This window comes from Oncorhynchus kisutch, linkage group LG26 (genome assembly GCF_002021735.2).
Source record: "Oncorhynchus kisutch isolate 150728-3 linkage group LG26, Okis_V2, whole genome shotgun sequence".
NCBI lineage: Eukaryota > Metazoa > Chordata > Actinopteri > Salmoniformes > Salmonidae > Oncorhynchus > Oncorhynchus kisutch.
The window spans coordinates 40725734-40745476 of record NC_034199.2 but is presented as its reverse complement, the minus strand read 5'-3'; the positions used below and the strand labels follow the sequence as shown (position 1 = coordinate 40745476).

General features: G+C 45.4%; 1 protein-coding gene across 1 annotated transcript in view; it reads left to right on the top strand.

Moving 5' to 3' along the window:
* Positions 1 to 6920, top strand: part of LOC109870677 (ly6/PLAUR domain-containing protein 6) — a 54778-nt gene extending 47858 nt beyond the window's left edge. The window contains exon 5 of the mRNA XM_031805401.1: positions 4459 to 6920. Coding sequence (XP_031661261.1) covers positions 4459 to 4632 — 174 coding nt within the window. The 3' untranslated portion in view covers positions 4633 to 6920. The remainder of the gene's footprint in view (positions 1 to 4458) is intronic.
* Positions 6921 to 19743: the final 12823 nt, after the last annotated feature.

The following is a 19743-nucleotide window of genomic DNA, read 5'->3' as shown; positions in this document are numbered from 1 at the left end:
GCCAGATCAGAGACAGTAGGGGTGACCAGGGATGTTCTCTGTTTAGTGAGTATGCCAGATCAGAGACAGTAGGGGTGACCAGGGATGTTCTCTGTTTAGTGAGTCTGCCAGATCAGAGACAGTAGGGGTGACCAGGGATGTTCTCTGTTTAGTGAGTCTGCCAGACCAGAGACAGTAGGGATGACCAGGGATGTTCTCTGTTTAGTGAGTCTGCCAGATCAGAGACAGTAGGGGTGACCAGGGATGTTCTCTGTTTAGTGAGTATGCCAGATCAGAGACAGTAGGGGTGACCAGGGATGTTCTCTGTTTAGTGAGTATGCCAGATCAGAGACAGTAGGGGTGACCAGGGATGTTCTCTGTTTAGTGAGTATGCCAGATCAGAGACAGTAGGGGTGACCAGGGATGTTCTCTGTTTAGTGAGTATGCCAGATCAGAGACAGTAGGGGTGACCAGGGATGTTCTCTGTTTAGTGAGTATGCCAGATCAGAGACAGTAGGGGTGACCAGGGATGTTCTCTGTTTAGTGAGTCTGCCAGATCAGAGACAGTAGGGGTGGCCAGGGATGTTCTCTGTTTAGTGAGTATGCCAGATCAGAGGCAGTAGGGGTGACCAGGGATGTTCTCTGTTTAGTGAGTATGCCAGATCAGAGACAGTAGGGGTGACCAGGGATGTTCTCTGTTTAGTGAGTCTGCCAGATCAGAGACAGTAGGGGTGACCAGGGATGTTCTCTGTTTAGTGAGTATGCCAGATCAGAGACAGTAGGGGTGACCAGGGATGTTCTCTGTTTAGTGAGTATGCCAGATCAGAGACAGTAGGGGTGACCAGGGATGTTCTCTGTTTAGTGAGTCTGCCAGATCAGAGACAGTAGGGGTGACCAGGGATGTTCTCTGTTTAGTGAGTATGCCAGATCAGAGGCAGTAGGGATGACCAGGGATGTTCTCTGTTTAGTGAGTATGCCAGATCAGAGACAGTAGGGGTGACCAGGGATGTTCTCTGTTTAGTGAGTATGCCAGATCAGAGACAGTAGGGGTGACCAGGGATGTTCTCTGTTTAGTGAGTCTGCCAGATCAGAGACAGTAGGGGTGACCAGGGATGTTCTCTGTTTAGTGAGTATGCCAGATCAGAGGCAGTAGGGATGACCAGGGATGTTCTCTGTTTAGTGAGTATGCCAGATCAGAGGCAGTAGGGGTGACCAGGGATGTTCTCTGTTTAGTGAGTATGCCAGATCAGAGACAGTAGGGGTGACCAGGGATGTTCTCTGTTTAGTGAGTATGCCAGATCAGAGACAGTAGGGGTGACCAGGGATGTTCTCTGTTTAGTGAGTCTGCCAGATCAGAGACAGTAGGGGTGACCAGGGATGTTCTCTGTTTAGTGAGTCTGCCAGACCAGAGACAGTAGGGATGACCAGGGATGTTCTCTGTTTAGTGAGTCTGCCAGATCAGAGACAGTAGGGGTGACCAGGGATGTTCTCTGTTTAGTGAGTCTGCCAGATCAGAGACAGTAGGGGTGACCAGGGATGTTCTCTGTTTAGTGAGTCTGCCAGACCAGAGACAGTAGGGGTGACCAGCGATGTTCTCTGTTTAGTGAGTCTGCCAGATCAGAGACAGTAGGGGTGACCAGGGATGTTCTCTGTTTAGTGAGTATGCCAGATCAGAGACAGTAGGGGTGACCAGGGATGTTCTCTGTTTAGTGAGTCCTCCAGATCAGAGGCAGTAGGGGTGACCAGGGATGTTCTCTGTTTAGTGAGTATGCCAGATCAGAGACAGTAGGGGTGACCAGGGATGTTCTCTGTTTAGTGAGTCCTCCAGATCAGAGGCAGTAGGGGTGACCAGGGATGTTCTCTGTTTAGTGAGTATGCCAGATCAGAGACAGTAGGGGTGACCAGGGATGTTCTCTGTTTAGTGAGTATGCCAGATCAGAGGCAGTAGGGGTGACCAGGGATGTTCTCTGTTTAGTGAGTATGCCAGATCAGAGACAGTAGGGGTGACCAGGGATGTTCTCTGTTTAGTGAGTATGCCAGATCAGAGACAGTAGGGGTGACCAGGGATGTTCTCTGTTTAGTGAGTATGCCAGATCAGAGACAGTAGGGGTGACCAGGGATGTTCTCTGTTTAGTGAGTCTGCCAGATCAGAGACAGTAGGGGTGACCAGGGATGTTCTCTGTTTAGTGAGTATGCCAGATCAGAGACAGTAGGGGTGACCAGGGATGTTCTCTGTTTAGTGAGTATGCCAGATCAGAGACAGTAGGGGTGACCAGGGATGTTCTCTGTTTAGTGAGTATGCCAGATCAGAGACAGTAGGGATGACCAGGGATGTTCTCTGTTTAGTGAGTATGCCAGATCAGAGACAGTAGGGATGACCAGGGATGTTCTCTGTTTAGTGAGTATGCCAGATCAGAGACAGTAGGGGTGACCAGGGATGTTCTCTGTTTAGTGAGTATGCCAGATCAGAGACAGTAGGGGTGACCAGGGATGTTCTCTGTTTAGTGAGTATGCCAGATCAGAGACAGTAGGGGTGACCAGGGATGTTCTCTGTTTAGTGAGTCCTCCAGATCAGAGACAGTAGGGGTGACCAGGGATGTTCTCTGTTTAGTGAGTATGCCAGATCAGAGACAGTAGGGGTGACCAGGGATGTTCTCTGTTTAGTGAGTCCTCCAGATCAGAGACAGTAGGGGTGACCAGGGATGTTCTCTGTTTAGTGAGTCCACCAGATCAGAGACAGTAGGGGTGACCAGGGATGTTCTCTGTTTAGTGAGTATGCCAGATCAGAGACAGTAGGGATGACCAGGGATGTTCTCTGTTTAGTGAGTCCTCCAGATCAGAGACAGTAGGGGTGACCAGGGATGTTCTCTGTTTAGTGAGTATGCCAGATCAGAGACAGTAGGGGTGACCAGGGATGTTCTCTGTTTAGTGAGTCTGCCAGATCAGAGACAGTAGGGGTGACCAGGGATGTTCTCTGTTTAGTGAGTATGCCAGATCAGAGACAGTAGGGGTGACCAGGGATGTTCTCTGTTTAGTGAGTATGCCAGATCAGAGACAGTAGGGGTGACCAGGGATGTTCTCTGTTTAGTGAGTATGCCAGATCAGAGACAGTAGGGATGACCAGGGATGTTCTCTGTTTAGTGAGTATGCCAGATCAGAGACAGTAGGGATGACCAGGGATGTTCTCTGTTTAGTGAGTATGCCAGATCAGAGACAGTAGGGGTGACCAGGGATGTTCTCTGTTTAGTGAGTATGCCAGATCAGAGACAGTAGGGGTGACCAGGGATGTTCTCTGTTTAGTGAGTATGCCAGATCAGAGACAGTAGGGGTGACCAGGGATGTTCTCTGTTTAGTGAGTATGCCAGATCAGAGACAGTAGGGGTGACCAGGGATGTTCTCTTGATACGTGTATGAATTGGACCATTTTCTTGTCCTGCAAAGTATTACAAATGTAACGACTACTTTTTTGTGTCAAGGAAAATTTATAAGAGTAAAAAGTACATTATTTTCTTTATGAATATAGTAAAGTAAAAGTAAAAGTTGTCAAAAATATAAATAGTAAAGTCAAGTACAGATTCCCCCAAAACTACTTAAGTAGTACTTTAAATAATATTTACTTAATATTGGCCGGGGGGTCAATACCCAGGGTCAGACTATGTGAACATGGCCCTTTATGTTACGGCCCAGTCCATGTCACCACCACAGTTCTCACTCCAGTACACTGCCATTCTAATCCCTGGTGAAAGGTGTGTCCTCACAACCTGGGAAGTCTGCATGATTCCCCTGGAGAGAGAGGAGAGACCGAGAGGAGAGAGAGAGAGAGACAGAGAGGGGAGACAGAGAGGAGAGAGAGAGGGGAGACAGAGAGAGGAGAGAGAGAGGGGAGACAGAGAGAGGAGAGAGAGAGGGGAGACAGAGAGGAGAGAGAGAGAGGAGAGAGAGAGGGGAGACAGAGAGAGGAGAGAGAGAGGGGAGACAGAGAGGAGAGAGAGAGAGGGGAGACAGAGCGGAGAGAGAGAGGAGAGAGAGAGAGGAGAGAGGAGAGAGAGAGAGAGAGGAGAGAGAGAGAGAGAGGGGAGACAGAGAGGAGAGAGAGAGAGAGAGGGGAGACAGAGAGGAGAGAGAGCAGAGAGAGAGAGAGAGAGAGGGGGAGAGAGGGAGTGCAGAGAGATAGAGAGAGGGGAGAGAGAGAGCAGAGAGAGAAGCCTGCAACAGGAAAAGATAGAGCTTGACCCTTATATAAAAGTTGGACATTAACTTTATGAAAGGATGTGTAAATCATTTCATAAGGAGCATTCCCTTTAGAAGTAAACGCCATATTCAATACTATAGACTATATGTCTGTCAAAGGCTAAAGGCCCGATGTCTGTTAGTAAAAATGGAAAACTGAAATTGATTCCACTGGGAGGAGGGAAGAGGGAGGAGGGAGAGAGAGAGAGAGAGAGAGAGAGTCTCTAATAGTGAAACTTTTCTCCTTAGGTTTGCACAGCATGCTGTGAGGGGAATATCTGTAACCTTCCTCTCCCCTGGAACGTGACGGAGGCTGTGTTCGCCACCACCTCACCCCTCAGCGGCACCACAGGGCTCTCACAGTGCTACACACTAACATCCAGCCTGCTCTACTTCACCCTGCTCATCTCCACCTATGTCTGACCAGTGGAGAGAAACACACACATATATATATATATATATAGCATTTTATTTAACAGTTGAAAGTCTGATACGACTAGATGGACTCAATATACACCCGATGGAGATAGGACTCACTGCAGGTTTTGGACAATTTATTTCAATAGGAAACCTGTTTTGAATACCTTTCATCGTTATGCAGGGCCTCAATAAAACAAGCACTTAGAGCTCGACACTGCTTCTGAAATAGGCAATATGGCTGTCAATCGTGAAGGATCAAACATACTAAATATCACAGTATGACATTGCATCATTCTCCCCCTACTAGTCTTCTGCACAGGGACAGAAGGAGGTGAAACGGTGGCGTGTCTGGACTCGTCAGTAGGCTATAGGTCATTGTAAAAGCTGCAATATTTTCCAGTGATGAGGAAGAATAACAGACAGACAGCAGCTTCTGTGAGGAATAGTCTGCTTGAACCTTTTTTGTGTTTTTATGTTTTCACGTTTGTGAGTCAGTTCCCCATGTTGTATGTTTGACACATTATGTACATATACATAGTATTTATTTTTTTAAGGAACATGGTTGTTAGACAGTGAATATGTATGTGTGAAATGTTAGCATTTAGGTCAAGTGGAACAGATGTGGAGAGTCTTTTTAACAACGGAATGAGAGCCTGGTGCCCATCAAACAAACGGAGAACGCTTTGCATGAGGTGGTGTTTCTGTTGTGGAAAAACTATTTCCTCAAACCTTAAAAAGGATTCAAGTTAATTACAGGTCTATTTTGGCTTAACATTTTCCGATGATGAAAAACAAATCTGATTTTCCGCACAGTACAGTAAGCTACCCCCATAGCTAAGCACAGCACTTGGGCTAGGCTTCGGGAGCTGGAGCTGTACTGTAATTCTAACACTTAACTGCAGTTTTAGTGAGAGGAAACAATGCATGACACCATTATTTACTGATACTACATTACATATGCTCTTAACCAGAGCTCCTTACAGTAGGAAGTGAATACATTTTCATACTTGTCCCCTGTGGGAATCAAACCCACAACCTTGGCGTTGCTCAACCAACTGAGCCACACAGGATGCTCTTCAGTCTTTTACTCACCCCTGTTTTAATGTTTTCCGTTCTCGTGACACATACCTCTGGTGTTTATACGGTGTTTCGTGACATGTTTGTCATCCATCACTCTTTGTTGGCCGGCGTGGCTGCCTGGCTGGCCCAGACAAATGCAGAGTAAGCAGATACAGTGTTATTGTTCTCCAGATTTTTATGATTTGTTTAGGCTGACCGCCCGCCTGAACCAAGGTGTGCAAGCCTCCATCTCTGCTGTCTGTTCAGTTACAGGCAAATGCTGAGAGGAAAAGAGTGAAGTGTGAATTACAGATGGCGAACGTTTTTATCTACTGTAGTCTGCTCTGTTCACATTTGATAAATTTCATTCAGTTTTTTTATGGCGGGCCTTGTGTTGTCCACTATCACAGCAAGATTTTATCCTGTATTCTGAGTTCATCCAGAAATGAGAATTGCACCCGATTTGCATTTGTCTGAGGAGGGTTCTGGACCATCTGAAATAAACAGAAAAAGGGGGCAGCTTTAAATAAAGGTTCAAATCCAGGTCATGTGGCGATTGCTCAAAACACAGGGTCCTATTTATGGGGTAAACAAAGGAATTCTTTGGGATTTTGGCAATGAGGCCCTTTATCTATTTCCCTAGAGTCAGATGAACTCATGAACACCATTTTATGTCTCTGTGTCAAGTACGAAGGACGTTAGAGGTAGTTTCGCTGTTAGCATGCTAGCAGATACCCATAGACTTCCAGTCATTGTGCTAAAGCTACTTCACATTGGCTCGCGAAATAACCTCTAACCTTCATACTGGACACAGAGTCATAAAAATGGTATTCATGAGTTCATCTGACTCTGGGTATGTAGATAAAGAGCCTTATTGCCAAAATCCCGAAGTATCCCTTTAAGGGCTAGAACATGTTGTTCCCCTTTAAATCAATCAGGCAATACTAGAGTTTATCTTTAAAATATTTCACAAGGTCTTTTGCATTGTGACCTGAGAGCCAACATATCTTGCCAGATGTTGCCTTAGTCTGACTCTAGAGAAGCACCGTACAAGTGCATTTGCATGAGTTTATCAACATTGATAATGTGGCTGTTGCATGTTATGTTGTGCCAATTGATATTATGTAAATATCATCTCTGTTTTTTTACATGCAATGTTTTTGTAAATAACTGTATATATAGATGTGAATGACTTTGTAACTTCATATTAAAGATGAAGACATGACCACTTAGTCAATGGCGTATGAGATAAGTGTTATTTGAGCAACAAAACAATACTACTGTAGTGCTGGATACCAATTCAACCAATGGTCTGACCAAACTAGGCCTGAATACCCATTCAGAGTCAGACAAGAGAATCAGCATTCAATCACTACGCTTCGTCCCAGCCCCAGCCCCCAGTCCCAGCCCCTGCCCCAGCCCCAGCCCACAGCCCCAGCCCACAGCCCCAGCCCCAGCCCCCAGCCCCAGCCCCAGCCCCCAGTCCCAGCCCCCAGCCCCATCCCCAGCCCCCAGTCCCAGCCCCCAGTCCCAGCCCCCAGTCCCAGCCCCCAGCCCCAGCCCCCAGCCCCAGCCCCCAGCCCCAGCCCCCAGCCCCAGTGTGGTGCCTATAAATCTGTTTGTTTTTCTACCCGTCCAACTTTCAGTGGTCATAAATATAAAAGGGACATCTGAGGATGACTCCTTGGAACCGAGCAGACCCATGTCATCAGTAGAATCGGCAGCAGTTCCTGATAAGCCATCTCTGGAGTGTTGATCGGGCCCCTGTGTGCCTCTGACAGGCCCCTGATTCCCCGTTCTAATACTTTATTTAACTAGGCAAGTCAGTTAAGAACAAATTCTTATTTTCAATGACGGCCTAGGAACAGTGGGTTAACTGCCTGTTCAGGGGCAGAACGACATATTTGTACCTTGTCAGCTCTAACCACTAGGCTACCCTGCCGCCCCGGGGGCAAAGCAAACAAACAACCCTTCAGTCTGGACAGTGTTTATGTCCCCCTTGGTTGAGGAATGGTCGCTATGCTGATCCTCAGGGCAGGGTAGCCCTACTGGTAGTATACTGTATACTACCAGTAGGGCTACCCTGCCCTGAGGATCAGCATAGCAACCATTCCTCAACCTGGTGTATTGGACTACAAAGGGATGGAATGCAACAGTATAAGCAATAGGCTTTAGGTAAAAGTGCATCATTCAAGAGAAGGCATTCAAGAGTAAATATGACAAATTGACGGTTTAACATTGAAAATAAAGTGAATTGTGGTGCTTTGTTCCAATTCAGATCCAAATTACTTGAGCAAACAGTCAAAACAAACAGTCAAAACAAACAGTCAAAACAAGTGGTCAAATACAATACAACAGTAAAATCTGTTGGGACTGGGTGATGTCCTCCATGGTGAGTTATGGTCTGGTCCCAGTGGACTCAGACTGCTCCCATAGTGAGGCGTTGTTTGGGAACATGACCCCAGTTGGATAGATCTCCAGGGGAGTCTGGGGTTAATATCCTGGGGCCTTTGTCCTACTTCCGACCGCATATGGACTCCGCGGCGAAAATGAAGTCGACTTTGTAGAAAATTCTAAAGGCTTTAGGTTTCACTCTGAGGTGGCGTCAGTGGTAGCTGGGGTTCTTAGGTGATGTCCTAATCTGGAAACAGCCCTATATGTATGGCAGCCAGTGGGAGAAAAATATCTTGTTCTCTTTTTTTGCCTTCTCCTCTTTCAGGGACAGTGAAAACAGCAATAGCGTTCTCAGGCTTTAGACCCTGCAGTGTCATTTCCAATCCTTTTTTTTTTCAAAGGGATTAACCTCTTTCTCTTTTGCCTCAGGATCTTTGTTCATTTAAAAGTGACCGGTGGAGTGGTTGTGTTGCCCAGAGATCTGCTCTCACAGCCTCTCACCGTAGGAAAAGAGAACCCCAGAAACATGAGTTTAGAGGAGTCAACAAGAAACCACAGCTATACAGAAGCATGAGAGAGAGGGGGGGAGAGCAGAGAGAGAAAGAGAGGGAGAGCAGAGAGAGAGAGAGAGAAAGAGGGAGAGGAGAGAGCAGAGAGAGAAGCCTGCAACAGGAAAATAAATCAAATCAAATTTTATTTGTCACATACACATGGTTAGCAGATATTAATGCGAGTGTAGCGAAATGCTTGTGCTTCTAGTTCCGACAATGCAGTAATAACCAACAAGTAATCTAACTAACAATTTCAAAACTACTGTCTTATACACAGTGTAAGGGGATAAAGAATATGTACATAAGGATATATGAATGAGTGATGGTACAGAGCAGCATAGGCAAGATACAGTAGATGGTATCGAGTACAGTATATACATATGAGATGAGCATGTAAACAAAGTGGCATAGTTAAAGTGGCTAGTGATACATGTATTACATAAGGATGCAGTAGATGATATAGAGTACAGTATATACGTATACATATGAGATGAATAATGTAGGGTATGTAACATTATATCAGGTAGCATTGTTTAAAGTGGCTAGTGATATATTTTACATAATTTCCCATCAATTCCCATTATTAAAGTGGCTGGAGTTGAGTCAGTGTCAGTGTGTTGGCAGCAGCCACTCAATGTTAGTGGTGGCTGTTTAACAGTCTGATGGCCTTGAGATAGAAGCTGTTTTTCAGTCTCTCGGTCCCAGCTTTGATGCACCTGTACTGACCTCGCCTTCTGGATGATAGCGGGGTGAACAGGCAGTGGCTCGGGTGGTTGTTGTCCTTGATGATCTTTATGGCCTTCCTGTAACATCGGGTGGTGTAGGTGTCCTGGAGGGCAGGTAGTTTGCCCCCGGTGATGCGTTGTGCAGACCTCACTACCCTCTGGAGAGCCTTACGGTTGTGGGCGGAGCAGTTGCCGTACCAGGCGGTGATGCAGCCCGCCAGGATGCTCTCGATTGTGCATCTGTAGAAGTTTGTGAGTGCTTTTGGTGACAAGCCGAATTTCTTCAGCCTCCTGAGGTTGAAGAGGCACTGCTGCGCCTTCTTCACGATGCTGTCTGTGTGAGTGGACCAATTCAGTTTGTCTGTGATGTGTATGCCGAGGAACTTAAAACTTGCTACCCTCTCCACTACTGTTCCATCGATGTGGATAGGGGGGTGTTCCCTCTGCTGTAGAGCTTGACCCTTATATAAATGTTGTGATTGAGGGCTGTTTCATGCCTGGTTGTTAAATGACATGTTTTTAGTGATTGTGATTTAATGCTGTTTCAGGCCTAGTTGTCGGATGCCTGGCTGGTGCAGGGTTTCAAGAATGACCCTCATTGTATGAGGGCACGGCTGCATATCCTGTTCAGCTTCTACCTGCTGAGATTTTAATTACCCTTCGAGGACTCTCAGGGAAGAGGGATCTGCAATGGAAACACATCAAGTCCTCTCTCACTGCAGGGGAAACACCCAACGACACAGCACAGTACAGGGCTCTCTGGATTCCTGTGCCATTTAGCAGACGCTGTGCATTGAAACAAGTGGTTGCCGGTGGCAATGGTATTCTTGTAATGGCAATGGTTACTTGACATAAAGTAGGCTACAATACACATGGTCACCTGACATAAAGTAGGCTACAGTATACATGATCACCTGACATAAAGTAGGCTACAGTACACATGGTCACCTGACATAAAGTAGGCTACAGTACACATGGTCACCTGACATAAATTAGGCTACAGTACACATGGTTACCTGACATAAAGTAGGCTACAGTACACATGGTTACCTGACATAAAGTAGGCTACAGTATACATGGTTACCTGACATAGCTTTTAAGTGGAGTAAAACAAGGCTGTCCATTGTCTCCATATCTAAACTCAGCAAAACAAAAGAAACGTCCCTTTTTCAGGTCCATATCTTTCAAAGATCATTTGTAAAACTCCAACTTCACAGATCTTCATTGTAAAGGGTTTAAACACTGTTGCTCATGCTTGTTCAATGAACCATAAACAATTAATGAACATGCACCTGTGGAATGGTCGTTAAGACACTAACAGCTTACAGACAGCAGGCAATTAAGGTCACAGTTATGAAAACTTAGGACACTAAAGAAGCATTTCTACTGACTCTGAAAAACACTAAAAGAAAGATGCCCAGGGTTGCTGGTCATCTGCGTGAATGTGCCTTAGGCATGCTGCAAGGTGGCATGAGGACAGCAGATGTGGCCAGGGCAATAAATTGTAATGTCCATACTGTGAGACGCCAAAGACAGCGCTACAGGGAGACAGGATGGACAGCTGATCGTCCTCGCAGTGGCAGACCACGTGTAACAACACCTGCACAGGATCGGTACATCCGAACATCACACCTGCGGGACAGGTACAGGATGGCAACAACAACTGCCGAGTTACACCAGGAACGCACAATCTCTCCATCAATGCTCAGACTGTCCACAATAGGCTGGACTGGGGGCTTGTAGGCCTGTTGTAAGGCAGGTCCATACCAGACATCACCGGCAACAACGTCGCCTATGGGCACGAACCGACCGTCGCTGGACCAGACAGGACTGGCAAAAAGTGCTCTTCACTGACAAGACGCAGTTATCTCTCTCCAAGGGTGATGGTCAGATTCACGTTTATCGTTGAAGGAATGAGTGTTACATCGAGGCCTGTACTCTGGAGTGGGATCGATTTGGAGGTGGAAGGTCCGTCATGGTCGGGGGCGGTGTGTCACAGCATCATCGGACTGAGCATGTTGCCATTGTAGGCAATCTCAACGCTGTGCATTACAGGGAAGACATCCTCCTCCCTCATGTGGTACCCTTCCTGCAGGCTCATCCTGACATGACCCTCCAGCATGACAATGCCACCAGCCATACTGCTCGTTCTGTGCGTGATTTCCTGCAAGACAGGAATATCAGTGTTCTGCCATGGCCAGCGAAGAGCCCGGATCTCAAGGTCACGTCTGGGACCTGTTGGATTGGAGGGTGAGGACTAGGGCCATTCCCCGAAGAAATGTCCGGGAACTTGCAGGTGCCTTGGTGGAAGACTGGGGTAACATCTCACAGCAAGAACTGGCGAATCTGGTGCAGCCCATGAGGAGGAGATGCACTGCAGTACTTAATGCAGCTGGTGGCCACACCAAATACTGACTGTTTCTTTTGATTGTGACCCCCCTTTGTTCAGGGACATATTATTCAATTTCTGTTAGTCACATGTCTGTGGAACTTGTTCAGTTTATGTCTCAGTTGTTGAATCTTGTTATGTTCATACAAATATTTACACACGTTAAGTTTGCTGAAAATAAACACAGTTGACAGTGAGAGGAAAATATTTGTCCTCTGAAGGGGGGGGGGGGTGGATTGGGGGAGGGGTTAATATATTTTTTTAAATAAGAGGGTGACAGTGTAGCTAGGTCGAAGTGCTTGTGATTCTGAAAATGGCCAGAGATTAGGATACTACCTTGTACGAATGTTAATTGGATCCTATCTTTAATGTTCTTACATTGATGTAATGAAACAGTGATAGGACTGATGAAGCCGTTGCACCTGGACTGGTAGGGGTGTTGTGAACTGTAGAGAAGCAGAGAATGGAGCGTGAACAACCATGACAGAGATTTTATGGATGGTTGCTGATCCATGGAAAGGATGAGACAGGAAAGAGAGGAAGGGGACATAAGTACAGGGGTGGATGGGGGGTACGGGGGGTGGATGGGGGGTACGGGGGGTGGATGGAGGGGTATAATTACAGGGGCATATGGGTGCCCTGGTGACTGGGTTGGTCAGCTCTGAACCACAATCCCCCTGGAATGTCAGGGAAGGGGATTAAAAGTGTATCTGGAGCACAGGCCAGATGAGATTACAGTGTGTGTGTGTGTGTGTGTGTGTGTGTGTGTGCAGACCTGGGTTAAAATACTATTTGGGGGTATTTCAGTTACTTTCAAAGACATTTTTTAAAATTGAAAATACTCAAAAGGACTCAAATAAACTGATTTAAAATACACTGACTCAAATACACTGACTCATATACACTGACTCATATACACTGACTCATATACACTGACTCATATACACTGACTCATATACACTGATTCATATACACTGGCTCAAAATGACTCAAATAATCGGACTCAAATACACTGTCTCAAATACACTAACTCATACACACTGGCTCAAAATGACTAAAATACACTGACTCATACACACTGGCTCAAAATGACTAAAATACACTGACTCATACACACTCCCATGCATTTTATCCAGGTATTTGAAAATACTTTCAAACACTTCCAATAGAAGTAGTTGATTTGTGCCACATTATTTGAAGATACTCAAACACATTGAAAATATCTTTTTAAATAAAAAATACTCAAATTCACATGTATTTGAACCCAGGTTGTGTGTGTGTTTAAAGAACTCTGGAGACATTGTTTTATATAATGAGTGTGCAAAACATTAGGAAATCTTTCCATGACACAGACTGACCAGTGAATCCAGGTGAAAGCTATGAAACCGTATTGAAGTCACCTGTTAAATCCACTTCAATCAATGTAGATGAACGGGAGGAGACAGGTTAAAGAAGGATTTTTAAGCCTTGAGAAAATTGAGACATGGATTGTGTATGTGTGCCATTCAGAGGGTGAATGGGCAAGACAAAATATTAAAGTGCCTTTGAACAGGGTATGGTACAGTAGTAGGTGCCAGGTGCACCGGTTTGAGTGAGTCAAGAACTGCAACGCTGCTGGGTTTTTCATGCTCACCATTTTCCCGTGTGTATCAAGAACGATCCACCATCCAATGGACATCCAGCCCACTTGACACAATTGCGGCAAGCATTCGAATCAACATGGACCAGCATCCATGTGGAACAGTTTTGACACCTTGTTGAGTCCATGCCCTCCACTTTGTAGAGTCCCCCCCCCATTTGTAGAGTCTATGCCCTCCACTTTGTAGTCTATGCCCTCCACTTTGTAGTCTATGCCCTCCACTTTGTAGTCCATGCCCTCCACTTTGTAGAGTCCATGCCCTCCACTTTGTAGAGTCCATGCCCTCCACTTTGTAGAGTCCATGCCCTCCACTTTGTAGTCCATGCCCTCCACTTTGTAGAGTCCATGCTCACCACTTTGTAGAGTCCATGCCCTCCACTTTGTAGAGTCCATGCCCTCCACTTTGTAGAGTCCATGCCCTCCACTTTGTAGAGTCCATGCCCACCACTTTGTAGAGTCCATGCTCACCACTTTGTAGAGTCCATGCCCTCCACTTTGTAGAGTCCATGCCCTCCACTTTGTAGTCCATGCCCTCCACTTTGTAGAGTCCATGCCCTCCACTTTGTAGTCCATGCCCTCCACTTTGTAGAGTCCATGCCCTCCACTTTGTAGAGTCCATGCCCTCCACTTTGTAGAGTCCATGCCCTCCACTTTGTAGAGTCCATGCTCACCACTTTGTAGAGTCCATGCTCACCACTTTGTAGAGTCCATGCCCACCACTTTGTAGAGTCCATGCCCTCCACTTTGTAGAGTCTATGCCCTCCACTTTGTAGAGTCTATGCCCTCCACTTTGTAGAGTCCATGCCCTCCACTTTGTAGAGTCCATGCCCACCACTTTGTAGAGTCCATGCCCTCCACTTTGTAGAGTCTATGCCCTCCACTTTGTAGAGTCCATGCCCTCCACTTTGTAGAGTCCATGCCCTCCACTTTGTAGAGTCCATGCCCTCCACTTTATAGAGTCCATGCCCTCCACTTTGTAGAGTCCATGCCCACCACTTTGTAGAGTCCATGCCCTCCACTTTGTAGAGTCCATGCTCACCACTTTGTAGAGTCCATGCTCACCACTTTGTAGTCTATGCCCTCCACTTTGTAGAGTCCATGCCCTCCACTTTGTAGAGTCCATGCCCTCCACTTTGTAGAGTCCATGCCCTCCACTTTGTAGAGTCCATGCCCTCCACTTTGTAGAGTCCATGCCCTCCACTTTGTAGAGTCCATGCCCTCCACTTTGTAGAGTCCATGCCCTCCACTTTGTAGTCCATGCCCACCACTTTGTAGAGTCCATGCTCACCACTTTGTAGAGTCCATGCCCTCCACTTTGCAGAGTCCATGCTCACCACTTTGTAGAGTCTATGCCCTCCACTTTGTAGAGTCCATGCTCACCACTTTGTAGAGTCCATGCTCACCACTTTGTAGAGTCTATGCCCTCCACTTTGTAGAGTCCATGCCCTCCACTTTGTAGAGTCCATGCCCTCCACTTTGTAGAGTCCATGCCCTCCACTTTGTAGAGTCCATGCCCTCCACTTTGTAGAGTCCATGCCCTCCACTTTGTAGAGTCCATGCCCACCACTTTGTAGTCTATGCCTTCCACTTTGTAGAGTCCATGCCCACCACTTTGTAGAGTCCATGCTCACCACTTTGTAGAGTCCATGCCCTCCACTTTGTAGAGTCCATGCTCACCACTTTGTAGAGTTCATGCCCTCCACTTTGTAGAGTCCATGCCCACCACTTTGTAGAGTCCATGCCCACCACTTTGTAGAGTCCATGCCCACCACTTTGTAGAGTCCATGCCCACCACTTTGTAGAGTCCATGCTCACCACTTTGTAGAGTCCATGCCCACCACTTTGTAGAGTCCATGCCCTCCACTTTGTAGAGTCCATGCCCTCCACTTTGTAGAGTCCATGCCCTCCACTTTGTAGAGTCCATGCCCTCCACTTTGTAGAGTCCATGCCCTCCACTTTGTAGAGTCCATGCCCACCACTTTGTAGAGTCCATGCTCACCACTTTGTAGAGTCCATGCTCACCTAGGAGACCAACACAAGTTCTCCTCCAACTCTTTCCCATATTTATTTAATTGCCGTAATCACCAGCTCACTCAGACTGCTTAATCATTTTTTGGAACACTTCAATGTGTCACTTTTTCCATATCAAACCACTGATAAAAGGAAGGTAAAAGGAAAACAGTTATTTTTTCAAGAGTCTGGCTAATAAAATGTTTAAATCGATGAAAGGCTTTGGTGCATGTTAGAATTATCAGTGAACAGCCCAGGGCCCGGTTTCCCACAAGGTTCTAACATGAACTTAGCCTTAAGATACTTTTGGGAAACCGGGCCCTGGCCCTAAACATCAAACACCCTGATTTGTCGTTGTTAATGCTTCTAGCATATAGGAAGTATTAGTGTAGGAAATGAAATGAGGTGAAAATGTCAGCCTTGCTGAGAAGGATTTCTATAAATGAAGACATTACCGTGGGAACGTGGTAAAATGGCACAGCTATATTGTCTCTAGGTGTAACCGATGAAACAATAAAGTTGATATTGAAGTAAGACATTGACAGCAAGGAAGCATGTTGTGAGAACCCCCAACATATTTATGGGTGTTGTTTCTGGTTTTGGAAGTGATCCAGGAAGTGTAACTGTTTTAGATGCATTATGGAAGTTTGCGTCATGGCAACTTGTTAGGGAGAGCGTAACGGATGGATAGATGGAGGGGGTTCTCTGACCCCTTTACAGTAAAACAGAAGAACAGAACCAACTTTCAACACCTGATTATAAGTGTAAAAAAATAGAAAATTGCTTGCTTGTTATGAAAGTTGGTATGGAAGGAAATCACTAACCTCCAATTTGGCAACACACATTTGTGCTCTACTGATCCAACTATGTCCCATGCTGCAAAGCTTTCTGTGCCCAGCACTCCCACACCGCAGCTTTCCCAGAAGCACCCTCTCTCTATGTCAGGTAAGCTGTGGTTGCTTTTGTCTGCCCAAAACCCAGTCCTGTAGTTCATTGCAAACCCCTGTGCTAATCTGTGTCTTAATTGAATGAATTCCCTGGTGTGAAGGTCTAACAGGATTAAGTGGTTGTGGGTATGAGAATGAAAAGACAGAGCACCCGTCCTGGCCCTGGACAACCCTGGGATTATTGTAGGCCATCATTGTAAATAAGAGTTTGTTCTAAACTGACTTGCCTAGTTACATTTTTTTTTAAATAAAGTTGGAAGTTTACATACACTTAGGTTGGAGTCATTAAAACTCCTTTTCAACCACTCCACAAATTTCTTGTTAACAAACTATAGTTCTGGCAAGTCGGTTAGGACATCTACTTTGTGCATGAGCCAAGTCATTTTTCCAACAACAAAACAGACAGATTATTTCACTTATAACTCACTGTATCACAACTCCAGTGGGTCAGAGGTTACATACACTAAATTGACTGTGCCTTTAAACAGCTTGGAAAATTCCAGAAAATGATGTCATGGCTTTAGAAGCTTTTATTAGGCTAACTTACATAATTTGAGTCAATTGGAGGTGTACCTGTGGGTGTATTTCAAGGCCTACCTTCAAACTCAGTGCCTCTTTGCTTGACATCCTGGGAAAATCAAAATAAATCAGCCAAGACCTCAGAAAAAAAATTGTAGACCTCCACAAGTCTGGTTCATCCTTGGGAACAATTTCCACATGCCTGAAGGTACCACATTCATCTGTACAAACAATAGTACACAAGTATAAACACCATGGGCCACGCAGCCGTAATACCGCTTAGGAAGGAGACACGTTCTGTCTCCTAGAGATGAACGTACTTTGGTGTGAAAAGTGCAAATCAATCCCAGAACAACAGCAAAGGACCTTGTGAAGATGCTGGAGGAAACAGGTACAAAAGGATCTCTATCCACAGTAAAACGAGTCCTATATCGACATAACCTGAAAGTCCGCTCAGCAAGGAAGAAGCCACTGCTCCAAAACCGCCATAACAAGCCAGACTACGGTTTGCAACTGCACATGGGGACAAAGATCATACTTTTGGAGAAATGTCCTCTGGTCTGATGAAACAAAAATAGAACTGTTTGGCCATAATGACCATTGTTATGTTTGGAGGAAAAAGGGTGAGGCTTGCAACAAAGTCAAGGTATTAGAGTGGCCATCACAAAGCCCTGACCTCAATCCTATAGACAATTTGTGGGCAGAACTGAAAAAGAATGTGCGAGCAAGGAGGCCTACAAACCTAACTCAGTTACACCAGCTCTGTCAGGAGGAATGGGACAAAATTCACCCAACTTATTGTGGGAAGCATGTGGAAGGCTACCCGAAATGTTTGACCCAAGTTAAACAATTTAAAGGCAATGCTACCAAATACTAATTGAGTGTATGTAAACTTCAGACCCACTGGAAATGTGATGAAATAAATAAAAGCTGAAATAAATAATTCTCTCTACTATTATTCTGACATTTCACATTCTCAAAAGAAAGTGTTGATCCTAACTGACCCAAGACAGGGAATTTTTCTAGGATTAAATGTCAGGAAAAACTGAGTTTAAATGTATTTGGCTAAGGTGTATGTAAACTTACGACTTCATCTGTATATATAAACACACTGGCTACAGTATCTGACTGGGGCCAGAGCAGGTCTCTAACTGACTACACTGTCTCTGACTGACTGGGGCCAGAGCAGGTCTCTAACTGACTACACTGTCTCTGACTGACTGGGGGCAGAGCAGGTCTCTAACTGACTACACTGTCTCTGACTAAACTGTCTCTGACTGACTGGGGTCTGAGCAGGTCTCTGACTACACTGTCTCTGACTAACTGGGGTCAGCAGCAGGTCTCTAACTGACTACACTGTCTCTGACTAACTGGGGCCAGAGAAGGTCTCTAACTGACTACACTGTCTCTGACTGACTGGGGCCAGAGCAGGTCTCTAATTGACTACACTGTCTCTGACTGACTGAGGCCAGAGCAGGTCTCTAACTGACTACACTGTCTCTGACTGACTGGGGCCAGCAGCAGGTCTGTAACGTTTGGAACGTGGATCATGAAAACTGGTTCTGGGGATCTGAATGAAAGCTCTGTCACAGAGATGTTCTGTACCTGAATGTAATGCAGACGAGGTCCTGGCATATGTTTTGAAATAGATTCATGTCAATTTGAAGGAATGCAGTATAGTTCAGACAGTTAATTAAACAGGAAATACTGAAGTATAGATAGTTTTGTTTATCCATTGTTCTTTCCCACTCCCTACAATAAGGTACATCCTCCTGGCCTGGCTGAACACTGGCCCTGACTCAGTAAACTTCAAACAATAAACTTAGCAAGCGCTGATTTCTCATGACTGTATGCTTAATGTTTTTGCACGTGGTCCTTGGAGCCTGTTTATCACAAGAAGTGTGTGCGTGTTACAGTTGATTAATGGGGTCTTTTAATAAATACAGGCTAAACATGTTTTTATCCTATTTCAATTGAATGTCGGAAATTATTTGTCTTTGGGAGTCAGGTTTGATGTTAATTACTCTTTTTTTTTTAATGCAAACTAACAAGCAACTAGTCTGACCTAGCTATCAACCTTGACTAAATATGAATAAAGATGAATTAATGTGATAAATTCTGCCAGCATGTGTGAAACCCCACAGTAACAGTATCGGATATTTTTTGTATTGCTGACAGGATCAATCCATAATCAGCTCATATCAAGACCGACAGACAGCTTTTTCTTGTCTGGCCTGCCATTGCCATTTCCTTAAGAAAGTCATTCCAAGGAGGGAGTCAGACTTTAGGAAATGATAAGAACCCCTCTCATCACTAACAGAACAACCTCCTCGACCTCTATTCTTTAGACAGGAAACGGAGACCATAGAGTTTTCATCCACATACTGTACAGTATGTATAATATTTACACTAACCCCTTAGTTACAGTTGTGGGGACGATAAATGGAAATACACACCGATTGACTAATCGTACATTAAACACTTTACTTTCATGTAATATTCCATCAACACAATAGCAGAAATCATAATGACAGAAAAAAACAAGTGTTGACACTGGCATACAAAGCCAGTGTCAACATTGATTTGTGAGCAGAAATAAGAAGTACTTCGTGTTTGAACCGAGACTGATCTGTGAGACTGACAGACCCAGTCAACCACAGTCAGTAGGCCTGCTGTATGTAGTGATGAGAACTTGAGACTAAAACCTCGGAGGCCATGGTTTGAGATGCCCGATAGTACCAGACTTCTGAAGAGTTGCGGGATTCAGAGATAGTACAACCAGATTAACTTGTTTGCTCCCTGGCGCTCGCCAACCATCACGTCTCTGTCTCGCAACCTGGCTGGAATTTGGGCTAATTGTTGTGTGCCTCATGGCCTGATC